The sequence below is a fragment of the Salvelinus sp. IW2-2015 genome, linkage group LG35, assembly GCF_002910315.2.
Source record: "Salvelinus sp. IW2-2015 linkage group LG35, ASM291031v2, whole genome shotgun sequence".
NCBI lineage: Eukaryota > Metazoa > Chordata > Actinopteri > Salmoniformes > Salmonidae > Salvelinus > Salvelinus sp. IW2-2015.
In genome coordinates, this window is record NC_036874.1 from 670,067 (window position 1) to 682,944 (window position 12,878).

The 12,878-nt window shown below is 40.6% G+C and overlaps 2 protein-coding genes across 4 annotated transcripts; both read right to left on the bottom strand.

The window, feature by feature from the left end:
* Nucleotides 1-757: 757 nt before the first annotated feature.
* Nucleotides 758-5,225, bottom strand: LOC111959032 (myelin protein P0). Of its 3 annotated transcripts, none has more exons than XM_023980443.2 (6): nt 4,955-5,225; nt 4,255-4,302; nt 3,688-3,796; nt 3,542-3,576; nt 3,394-3,446; nt 758-3,250 (listed from the first exon to the last, which is right to left on the bottom strand). In XM_023980443.2, the coding sequence occupies exons 1-6, from the start codon at nt 5,010-5,012 to the stop codon at nt 3,035-3,037; spliced, it is 519 nt and encodes a 172-aa protein (XP_023836211.1). In that variant the 5' UTR covers nt 5,013-5,225; the 3' UTR covers nt 758-3,034. The 3 variants fall into 3 exon arrangements, with proteins under 3 accessions (XP_023836211.1, XP_023836210.1, XP_023836212.1); XM_023980442.2 differs by having other exon boundaries at nt 4,255-4,596; XM_023980444.2 differs by lacking the exon at nt 4,255-4,302.
* A 756-nt stretch (nt 5,226-5,981) lies between these two features.
* Nucleotides 5,982-12,637, bottom strand: LOC111958748 (cell adhesion molecule CEACAM6). Its single transcript, XM_023980003.2, has 10 exons — nt 12,458-12,637; nt 11,522-11,842; nt 10,649-10,921; nt 8,917-9,171; nt 8,665-8,776; nt 8,384-8,412; nt 7,925-8,041; nt 7,766-7,812; nt 7,026-7,057; nt 5,982-6,567 (listed from the first exon to the last, which is right to left on the bottom strand). Coding segments are annotated over exons 1-10 (1,233 nt in total). The 5' UTR covers nt 12,504-12,637; the 3' UTR covers nt 5,982-6,566.
* Between the last annotated feature and the right edge of the window lie 241 nt (nt 12,638-12,878).

Consider the following 12,878-nt stretch of genomic DNA (forward strand, 5'->3'; position numbering starts at 1 on the left):
GAATGTGATAGTCTGCCTATAACCAGCCTGAGTAGGCCTATAACTCCAATCATATTCTGTTTAGAGAAATTAATCAAATTGGAAATTAGCTATTATCAGGCTGGTTAATGCGATGCCCCGCATCAACAATTGGTGTCCAATGGCCATGAACAAGAGATGGGACATGGTCTAGTCTTCCAAAGGAGAGATAGAATGATAGAATACACAAGGTGCAAGTTTGACATTTGTAGCAATTTTTCTCTTATGTCAGTCACTGACAGTTAGTGTAGAGCCAGCCCTGAAGACACACATCAACACCATCATCCCAGAAACCCTGGATCCACWAAAATTCACATACCAGCACAACAGATTCACAGATGACACAATCTCAATTTCACATTGCCCTCAAACTTGGACAAGAGGGGAAATAACTATGTGAGAATGCTGTTCATAGACTACCGCTCAGTGTTCAACATGATAGTCCCTTACAAGCTCATCACAATGTTTCAGACCCTGGGACTGAACACCTCCCTCTGCAACTGGAACCTGGACTTCCTGACGAGATGGCCCCAGATGGTGAGGGTAGGCAACAACATCTCCGCCACGCTGACCCTCAACATGGGGGCCCCTCAGGGGTGTGTTCTTAGTCCCCTTCTTTGCTCCCTGTCCATCACGTGGCCACGGATGACTCCAAAACCATCCTCAAGTTTGCTGACGACAACACTGTGGTGGTAGGCCTGATCACTGACAGTGATGAGACAGCAGTAGGGAGGTCAGACACTTTTGAAATATTTTTTTTATTAACCCATCCACCACACCCCTATTCAGAGGACAAATATCTTAGTTTTTTTACAGCTTTTTTACTACAWATACATGCATTTTACATATACATTTTACATACAATTGAAGTTGGAAGTTTACATACACCTTAGCCAAATACATTTAAACAATTTTTCACAATTTCTGACATTTAATCCTAGTAAAAATGCCCTGTCTTAGGTCACTTYATTTTAAGAATGTAAAATGWCAGAATAATAGTAGAGAATTATTTATTTCAGCTTTTCTTTCTTTCATCACATTCCCAGTGGATCAGAAGTTTACATACACTCAATTGGTATTTGGTAGCATTGCCTTTAAATTGTTTAACTTGGGTCAAACGTTTTGGGTAGCCTTCCACTAGCTTCCCACAATAAGTTGGGTGAATTGTGGCCTATTCCTCCTGACAGAGCTGGTGTTAACTGAATCAGGTTTGTAGGCCTCCTTGCTCACACATGCTTTTTCAGTTCTGCCCACAAATTTTCTATAGGATTGAGGTCAGGGCTTTGTGATGGCTACTCCAATACCTTGACATTGTTGTCCTTAAATGGAAGACCCATTTGCGACCAAACTTTAACTTCCTGACTGAAGTCTTGAGATGTTGCTTCAATATATTCACATAATTGTCTGTCCTCATGATGCCATCTATTTTGTGAAGTGCACCAGTCCCTCCTGCAGCAAAGCACCCCCACAACATGATGCTGCCACCCCCGTGCTTCACGGTTGGGATGGTGATCTTTGGCTTGCAAGCCTCCCCCTTTTTCCTCCAAACATAACGATGGTCATTATGGCCAAACAGTTCTAATTTTGTTTCATCAGACCAGAGGACATTTCTCCAAAAAGTATGATCTTTGTCCCCATGTGCAGTTGCAAACCGTAGTCTGTCTTTTTTATGGCTGTTTTGGAACAGTGGCTTCTTCCTTGCTGAGCGGCCTTTCAGGTTATGTCGATATAGGACTCATTTTACTGTGGATATAGATACCTTTGTGCCTGTTTCCTCCACCATCTTCACAAGGTCCTTTGCTGTTGTTCTTGGATTGATTTGCACTTTTCGCACCAAAGTACGTTCATCTCTAGGAGACAGAACGCGTCTCCTTCCTGAGCGGAATGACGGCTGCGTGGTCCCATGGTGTTTATACTTGTGTACTATTGATGTACAGTTGAACGTGGTACCTTTAGGCATTTGGAAATTGCTCCCAAGGATGAACCGGATTTGTGGACGTCTACCAAATTTTTTCTGAGGCCTTGCCTGATTTCTTTTGATTTTCCCATGATGTCAAGCAAAGAGGCACTGAGTTTGAAGGTAAGCCTTGAAATACATCCACAGGTACACCTCCATTTGACTCAAATGATGTCAATTAGCCCATCAGAAGCTTCTAAAGCCATGACATCATTTTCAGAAATTTTCCAAGCTGTTTAAAGGTAGTCAACTTAGTGTATGTAAACTTCTGACCTACTGGAATTGTGATACAGTGAATTATAAGTGAATTAATCTGTCTGAAAAATTGCTTGTGTCATGCACGAAGTAGATGTCCTAACCGACTTGCCAAAACTATAGTTTGTTAACAAGAAATTTGTGGAGTGGTTGAAAAACTAGTTTTAATGACTCCAACCTAAGTGTATGTAAACTTCTGACTTCAACTGTACATGGCACTTTTACATAAAGCAGTCACATAACAATAATACCTAACCAAACATAAACTCTTTAATCCCACCCCTCAGCCACTCTCAGCACATCCCACTTATCACCATAGACCACCCTTGTTTGGTTTCCATGTGCCATATATTTCTCAATTGTGCTATGATGTTTGACAACATGTTTTAACCTTTCTAATCGTATAKTATCCACAGATTGTGAGCTAAAGACGAAAACCTTTCCTACGAGTGTTATTATATTCTTTATTGACGGACTATGGCYTTCCAAAGTGCATGTTGTGTTTTTTAAAAACAATTCCTGAACCTGTGACCAGAAACAAGCTACATAGGGGCAATACCAGAATAAATGATCTATTGATTCTGTCTCTTCACAACAAAATCTACAGAGCTGAGATTGTTGTATGCCCCATATATATAGCATTCTGTCAGTGGCAATAATTTTTCAGTATTCACACACATAGCCCTTCTCTAGGATCCAGATGGCTTTGTCTAATAAGGAGGTCACTTCCCCAACAAGAGATAATTTCAGTTAAATGTATGTGAATATAAAGGATGGCTGGTTAGCCCTTTTCTGTTATTGTGCTTAGACAGTCCATACATCATCTATGTCCCAGTCCTTTCTCACCACCTGAGAGTAAACTGTGTCTTCCCTTAAAGGATGCTGGTTCCCCACTGCCACTGCAGAGTAGGTGACTTCCTCAGCCGGCTTGACGTCTGCATCTTTCTGGTCTTCTCCAGATGGGTCGTGTGCTTTGCTCTTGTCAATGTTGAATCTGACGATCTCAGAATAAACCAGGTCCTGGGGAAAGACAAAGGGAGGGAGAGGGTGAGAGAGATGAGGATTGCTGAATGATTACAAATATAATGTGATTAGCTAAAATCTTAGGCTGGAATTCAGTCAAACGCACAACAGAAAACAAGTTTTCAACAGAAAAACATCACCTCTTCTCTTCCTGTTCCTGTCCTGTCTGCATTGACCACCAGGCTGCTTGCATCTGAAAAACAACCACAGCGGGTTTTACAGAAAGCAGAAATCCAGGACAGGGCTGACTGAGCAGAAGGGGAACTTTTTCGTGTGGTTCCTACTCACCAATGCTGACAGAGGGGTTGAATAAAGCCTTGTGCCTAGTTAGAGAGAATAATATAAATATTCACTGGTTAAATTGAGATTTGAGATACATACAGTATATATTTATTATGTTCTGTAACTATGTGTTACAGACAGCGACCACACACCTCTTCCTGACAATGATGAGGTAAGCTGTGGCTGTCACAACAACTGTTACCAGGAGGGCTGCGGTAACAATCCCAGCAACCGCGCCAGATGATGGAGGTGGAGTCTGATCTGGGCGAGGAAACAGAACCACTGTCACCACTTTGACCTCTGATCCAACTGATTGTCAGACTGAACCCTACAGTATCTACAGAAAAAATATTGTCACTAATCAGATTTYTTTCTTAATCAATTAATAAGATATTTTATTTTCTTCCCTATACTAAGAGTTCCAGAGGGTTGAGTGGAGCTGAAGGATGGGACTAAAAACAAACTAAATATAACTATAGTAAAATATACTGTGTCCGTAAAATGTATATAGTATGTATAAGCTGGAAGTAGAAGCCTAAGTGTTGTTGCCCATTAGTTTACTCCAAATAGGGGAGGGATGGTAGGGTTAGGGGAAGATATCTGTAAAAAAAAAATATATATATATACTGTATATTGGAAATTATGGAAATGATGCATACAATTACATTGATGGAAGCCACAATCTATCTACAATATTAAAGCTGAACTTCCAGACTCACCCAGTAGAGTGAGGATGGTTGTCCCCTCAAATGAGCCACTGGGGAAGACTGTCAGGAGACAGATGTATTTCCCTGCATCAGTCATCTCCACATCTTTTATAGTAATAGAGGAATCATCTGTGGAAGCTCCAGCGAACTCCAACCTCCCTTTTAGGGGTGACCCAGAAATGTTTAGCCCTAAGTTAGGGCTAAAGACAGCTATGGAAACCCTTTTAGTATCTGATTTCTCCAACTGCCACTCAGCCTGAGTGAGATTGCCCTGGAGCAACTTACAACGCAGTATGACATCATTACCCAGGTACCCCGTCACATGTGATTCAACACTGACCTGAGCTTCCAAAACTACGGAGATGGAGACCGAAGAAGAGCGAGAAATGGAGAGAGAGAGAAAGATAGAGAGAGGGATTACGAACCATTAAAAAAAAAAMACAATCCTACAGTTGTTCATTATTGGTTTTTAGCTTCTGTTTTCCCCTCTAGTCTGGGTTGTGTTAATTTGGGACCAAAATATTTAAAAAATGTGCAACTTAGAACTAAAATTAGTATTCCTTTTTGGACAAGTTCAGATAGTAACTCCCTGTTTTCTTCATATCTACTGAACAAAAATCCAGGTTATTAACAGGACCTTCTATATTTTCCCTCCAGCTTAACAGGACCTTCTCTATAAGAGAATAAAGTTACAAATAAAAATATGTCTTACCTGAAGAGAGGCCAATGTGTGCCAGCAGCAAAACGGCAGACAGTCTGCATTTTTCCATAGCACTCCTGCTACAAATGTGAGCTGTGTGATCTATACACGGTCAAAACACTCTCAACTTGTTGTGTTAAATTAACTGAAGCATTCGATCAGCCAGGAACTGAGCATAGACGGTGGAAAAGTCTCTTTGGACTACTTGTCTAATGTRGGTTAACAAACTGCTACAGATAGAGAAGTGAAAATATAGGAAGCATATTTCATGCTTCCTCCCATGAGTGTGGTAGACTGTCTGAAACTGTTTCTGGTTATCTGGACTTTGTTTTTAGACTGTGGTCAGTATGACTACTGCTGATTTGTCAACAACAGGTGGCAAGTCAGGAGTATTCTTTGGTTGTCTGAAGATTATGATCACTTGCCCATGTTTAAAACACTTTTGTGCGAGCGTGTGCACGTACTGTATGTGCGTGCATGCAGGTGTGTAGGAAGGGTTATATTTGGATTGCTTCTCACTCCGAGATGACAATCAGCGTTACAAGCACTGCTAGCACAATCCTAGTAACAGACCCCACTGACAAYGTTACTGATGATGGTGGCTCTTCTGAAAATACAATATGGCCTGGTTACACATACAGCCTTGATTTCCCACACCATCTCTTGTTCTTTAGGGCATTTTACGGCATGGATTACTAGACACGAGCATTACAAATAATGGCAAGAATGATAAATGCATAATAAATAACATTTGTTTGATAGGATAACTCACATTACCCTTGGGAGTTACTGACACCCAGCACAGTGAGGATGGTTGTTTCTTTAAGTGTGCCACTGATGGAGCCTGCCCATTTAAAGGTGTATTTCCCATCATCTCTACATATTTTATAGTGATGGAGCCTCTGAAAGCATTAGCCAACACCACCCTCCCTTGTAGTGGTGACTCAGGAATGTAAGACTTAACGTCTAACAAAGCTATGGGAACCTATTAACAACAGTCATACATGGAGCAGGTTCAGTTCATGAGATGAATACAACATTTAATACCATTCTTTTATTGGAATTTCAGTTAATATTTTGCATCCTATATAGTGCACTCCTTTTGGCCAGAGCCACATAGGCAGTCTAGTCCTCACTAGTTTAGTGAGGATTCAGCAAGCATAACAGGATTACTCAAACTTCCTCTCATCTTCAGTGAAAAAAGAGTTGCTGTTACATCTGTTTCAAAATGTGGTTYAGTAGGGGAGGTTTCTATGAAAACACCCCTGTTGGCATTTAGTGTAGCACAGGTCATGGTCTGAGGGATGGCACTTTGACCAGAGAAAGCTGATTCAAATTAGTAAGACTTCAACTGGTGTGTGCAATTTAAGGGGATATAATTTGTCCTCTATAGTTGCCTGTTCTATAATTACATTGAGCAAGTATACATAGCTGGATGGCAGAGCTGAACAGTACAAAGACCCGTGTCTAATCAGGGGTGGAGTACAGTAGTGTCTAGTTTCTAGTCTTCTTGGCTGGTCCTCCAGTGAATGGTTGTCCTGTCTGCATTTATTTGATTACTGTGTAAAACTTGATGGGTGAAGTCCAGAGCCAACTGAGGAAGATTAGTTGAGATCAGCTGCTCTCTGTGAGAGAGAGAGTGAGAGTGAGAGTGAGAGTGAGAGAGTGAGAGAGTGAGAGAGAGAAGTGTGAGAGAGAGAGTGTGAGAGAGAGAGTGAGAGAGAGAGTGAAGAGAAGAGAAGTGAGAGAGAGAGCGAGAGATGAGAGAGAGAGAGAGAGTGAGAGAGAGAGTGAGAAGGAGAGTGAGAGAAAGAGTGAGAGAGAAGAAGGTGAGAGAGAGAGTGAGAGAGAGAGTGAGAGAGAGAGTGAGAAGAGTGAGAAGAGAGAGTGAGAAGAGTGATAGAGTGAGAGAGAGAGAGAGAGTGAGAAGAGTGTGAGAGAATGTGAGAGTGAGTGAGAGTGAGGAAGAGTAGAGAGTGAGTGAGAGTGAGAGTGAGAGAGAGAGAGTGAGATTGAGGCAACTATAAAACAAGTATTATCAAAGGTAATATCATAATGAGGATGCAATAAAAAGTTAACTTACCACTTTATACTTCTGTTGTATATGTTGGAGCTCTGGATTTCCGGTAGTGAAGACAAAAATAGACACATTGAGTAAGTTTGTTTAAATCATCTGGCTAATAGATAGACTAGTCAGGGACAATGTGGTATATCAAAGATTGCGTCTCGGAGAGTACTCCTTTTCATTACAGGTATCATAACAAAATGCTCCAATGCAGTAAGTTGCAAGGTTATTATAACAAACTCAAACTAAAACTAATAGTGAAAAAACTATTCATTAAACTGAAATAAAATAATTATCAAACCTCCTTGAAAAACTAAAACTATACTTAAAAATGAAACCATCGTGAATTATGCACAGTTTTTTTTCTCTACATTTTGGGCTGAGAGGTGTAGCGTCGCGCTTCAACGCTCCTGATTGCGGAAACTGATCCACTACCACTGTTAAGTTTGTGCATCTACGTCATCTCGCTGAGTCTACCTTTAAAGCAAACCTGTGACCTGACCCATCACCTTATGCATTACCACACCACAGTGGCAAGTGATATCCCAGAAATACACAAAAACTATATAACACAAATGTCTCCTAGCCTCCCACGCATAGACTACTTTCTGTCCCTAATGCTAAAACTAAATAATATAAAAACGAAATATAAATGTTTTTATAAAACTCTGAAAATTAACTGAAACATGGTGGGAACCATAGATATACAATATCATGGTATCATAAGTGTTTTATTTAACTTGGTGGTGGAAACTCACTCTTGGAGGTGGTAGTGGAGGTCCTACATTCTCATACACACGACCACCTGCAAACAAATCAGCAGTTGATGAAGTTGATAATGTACAGTACATTTTAAGTGTTAATGAGACAGATTGTTTCGCAACACTCAATACTCAACATTCAACAATCTCTCTGACCTTTTGTTCCTGGTCCATGGCTGGTGTCAGGTGCAAGGCTGGTTCCTGGTCCTTGGCTGGTGCCAGGTGCATGGCTGCTTCCTGGTCCATGGCTGGTGTCAGGTGCATGGCTGCTTCCTGAAGTAAATTTGGTTTTAGTTAGGATAACTCTACATTAAAGTTGAAATTGTTTCAACTAGGAATAGTAGGTTATACTGACAAATGGTGAAGTTGACTTAAATATATTTTATTTGTCAAAGATAGAGGTTGAAAAAGGCCATGCGACTAATTAAGTTGAAACATCAAATCCTTTTTTTTACAGTGCACAGTGTGTCTGTATCTGAGTTCACAGATGATAAAGGACAACTGTGGTCATCAGCTGCAGCTCTCCACTCTCATCTCAATACTTGTATGAATGATATCTCCATACAGTAATTGAAAAAAGTGTACTAGACTAAAATGATCATGTTTTTCTCTTACCTGTCTCAGTAGTATTTGTGGAATTGTTCCTAAACAGCATACAGAAAACATTTATATATGGGACATCTATCTACAGCCTAAATGGTCTGCAAAACATTCATACACAAAACCTCAAATGTCTTCTTGAAATGTATTGTTATGTCCCCACAATTGATGGAAGACATTTTTTCTATTGAAATCAAATGGCTTCCTGTTTTCTATGTAAAACCACAAATACAATTATTTAGTTTCACTTTCCCAGCATATTGGCACTACCAACCACATTGGTTTCATAGACTCACCGATGATGAGTTATGCCGAAATAGAGACCAAGAGCCACAGCAACCACTACCAACATCACAGCGACTGCTATACCTGCTGCTCCCGCTGGGCTCAGGGGTGGAGGGGTTTTATCTGCAGTGCACCAACACAGGAACTCAATCAATAAACAAAACACAACCTATAGAACTGATGCTGATGTGATGTTGATCGTTTTTACCATTAGTTAGCTTTGATGGTCTACATCTAATGGTGAATGTATCAGAGACCAGTACCTTTAACTGACAGACTATGGCCCATAGAGACAACGTTTTCAGTGAGATCATTCCTAGCATCACATCTGTAGTCCCCGCTGTTGTTGTAGCTGACGCTCCTTATGATGTATCCAGCTTCATGTACACCTGTCCTTTGCCCATTGAACCACCAGGTGAACGTAGCAGGCGGCACAGACTGAACGGAGCAGTAAATGAGGGTGTGTGTGTCCACCTCAGCCATGTTTTGGCCCAGGATGGTCATGGACTCTGGTCCATCTGTAAGTCCAAGAGCAGAAGACCCTCAGACTGTAGTAGTAACAGTGGTGTCCCGTCATTCAGAGCCGAACTGTTTTGAACCACACATTTCTTGCAAAAAAATGCCTGTTTTGCATGTTATTTTGGMATTAATACGTGTCACATATCAGTTTGCAAACAATGTAAAAAATATATATATCATTGAGTTAATATAGCCACATACAGACATGATCTCTTTTTTGTTTTCTTGAGTAAAGCAGCTACAAAATGCAGCAGTTTCAGCCTAGCTCAGTGCTTTCTGTGGTGGTGGGGCAAGCCAGCAGAAAATACGAAGCATTGCGCCGTGATTGGCTCAGTATTCTGTCACTCATGGGGACACTACGTCACTACACTAAGGGGAGTGTAGTAACTACACTAAGGGGAGACCTCGTAAATTCTAGCCCCTGGGGTGCTGCCATAGAGTTACATTAGAAGTGCCCACCCAAGGAGGCTAAAGGTCATTGGCCACAGATAAAATTACGTCAAATCACATTATATGTACAGTAGCTTTGAATGGACTGATCATGTGGTTGCCAACCTCCATATAAAATCCACAGAAGAAGAAGTACTGATCATGTCAACATCTTACTTTCAAAATCTTAGCTTGCAGTCATAATCATGAATCAAATCGACAATCTACTGGCAAATCCTTCTCAAGCCTTGTCATATGAAGAGAAATAATGAACAGAAATTATAGATAAAATGGATCATTGCTCATCGGCCATTAGACACAAACATTACACAACAAGTTGGAAATCGCAAATTCAACAATGAGTGGTTAATTTTTAAAGTATGATGTTGACATGATCAGTCCAATCAAAACTACTGTAGATATAACRTGATTTGACATAATTTCATCTGTGGCCAATGACCTTGAGCCTTCTTGGATGGGCACTTCTAATGCAAGTCTATGGCAGAACCCAAGGGGCTTGAGTTTTCTAGCTCTACCCTTAGATTTGGCATTGACGTAGTGTTCCCATGAGTGACAGAACACTGAGCCAATCATGGCGCAACTACAGAACATTACCAACCCCTACGCACTGAGCTAGGCTGAAACACCTGCATATTGGGCTTTATTAACTCAATGATTATTATTTTACATTGTTTGCAAACTGATATGTGACACGTATTATTAATGCCAAAATAAAATGCAAAACGGTTAACCCTCCCCAAAAAATAGATTTTTTTGAATTTTGTAGTTTTAGCTACAAATGTGGGTCTCAAAATAGATGGGGCTCTGACTGATGGGTCGTCACTGTTTCAATAAGAATGACAGATCAATAACTCACATTTCTATGTGGATTTGGTCACATCGCCCAAAAGTAACATATTGCAGCTTTAAGCCTAGTCCTGGATGTAAAACTATTTGGAAGCATGCTTGTTAGTTCAGGACTAGGCTTAATCCTTGTCTGAGAATCCGACCCATAGATTATTAGATTAATTATAGACCTTTACTCACAGTTCACTATCATTCTATAGGAGGCAGTAGCAGAGCTGGCTGGGTTGGTGAGTTTACACACATATCCTCCGCTGTCATGTCTCTTCACAGGACTGATGAATAATGTCCTGTTTTCCTCTGAGAAGAATATATTGCCACCAGACAGAGGCTGACCTTCCTTCATCCATTGTATAACAGTGATGTTACCAGCAGCCTCACAGGTTAAATTGGCGGAGCTCCAATCTGCAAACAGATGGTTTGGTGGTCCTGTGATGTTGGCATCAGATATATTCTCTGTAAAACACGAAGTCATAGCCAAACACTTATGAATATCAAAGATACCACAATGATGATAATGATTTTGATGATGATAATGTCAAGTGAATATTTGTTTCAACCCTTCCTCATGGTAACTAAACTCTTTAAGCTAGAATCCTTATTGCTACATACATTTTTTGACTTCTACATTTATGACATATATCCATTGATTCTTGACTAATGTAACTTCCCACTGGGCACATTATTTGAATTAACGTTGTTTCCACCTGAAATTACGTTGAACCAACGTGGAGTAGACGTTGAATTGACGTCTGTGCACAGTGGGTTATAAACGAGTCATAATCCCATCATAACCCAAAATGGAAACTTGTTTTACTCCAATGTTCGTAAAGAATAAATGTTAACACGCCTCCAAAGATGGTTAAAACAATAATCGTCACATCATGGATGGTCAGTCCTTGAATCCATAGCTCTGTCTATGAATTTGAAAGTGGTTACATTTCACCAGGCCCATATCTCAGCTTTTTACCAAAACTGAAGTGGGACGACCACTTTGTTATTTTTTCATTTAAGGATTTGAGCTTTAACTCTCTTTGTCGTGGCACTTGGACTTACCATACACAACCAGTTCAGTTGATCCATTGATTGTTTCTGTTTTAGCTGTTGTTATAGACACTCTGTATTCTCCTCTGTCAGCCAGGGTCAGATTCCTGAGTTCCAGACATCCAGTAGTTTTGTTCAGGGTGATCCTGCCTCCGTATCCAGGCCCTATAGAGTCATTACTTTTATAGGCTATAATACTGACTCCACCAACACTCCAGGATATTCTTATGAATGGCTTGACTGGTGGACTTAGATTTGGGATGAACATCGCTGTCCCTCCTTCTGCTCCATTCACAGGACCTTGTGGAAACAGACCCTGACCGGCACAGAGACCTGGAGGGAATACAGGGCGGCAGAGAACATGGCCTCAGACAACATACTGTACATGTAGGTACACACTGTACACTAAAACGTTCCATCATTCAAGACCGGTCTAAATGACAGACTCAGAGAACAGGCCCAGTAACAATCACACAGCACTAATAGTCAGACATAGCTAGCTATACGTACACACAACACAGACAGACTGTCTTGCACAAAAAGGGGTGTAGCCAACATTTGTAGTTCAAACACAGGAGAATAGGATGTGGAATCAACATTTTACCAATTTCACGTGGTGTCTGACAAATACATKAATCAATCAACTGAATAAGGCATGGTCCCTGACAGAGAGTTTTCTCCCCTATTTTGGTAATCAGAGTGTAATTACTGTACTCTGCTGTACACAGTAATCTATAGTACAATAAATGAATTTCAATGAAAGGAATCTGTAGTTGTGAAATTAGCAACAAATGTAGTTATTGAGCAGATTGGGCTACGTGCAATTACAAGGGGGGAAGGAACACCATTCAATGTTACTACAATGTAAATGTATAACTCAAAGAGCTGTAAAGCATGGCCTAAGTAACAACAAGAGGTTTAAAGAGACAAAGAAGATATCTGCTTTACCTGTGAGTATGAACAGAGTGAGAGAGATGGCTACTGCAGTTTCCATTGTTGTTGGAATACTTTGTTCTGTTCCAGATTTAGAAAGCACTTCTAGTACACTCACAGTGTGATGCTATAGAATAGGCTGAGGTACTATCTTTTAGAGCTGCCAGCCAGGTGACAAGGAAGTTCCCCATTTACTGTAAGCCACATTGCAGTGACCTTTGTATCCGTTCAGGTAACGGCCCTGTAATGTTATTGTGATACAGATATTTATGGTTTACTGTACATGAAGGACAGGAATTCAGTAAATCTGCATGGCAGATAAACACACACCTTTTCCTAACATCGTCATTCATTAATGTGATCCGCCATTCAGGATTGGGCCTTGCTGTGGACCATGATCCGGAATGAAGTTAGGACACAAACACTCAAAGAGACA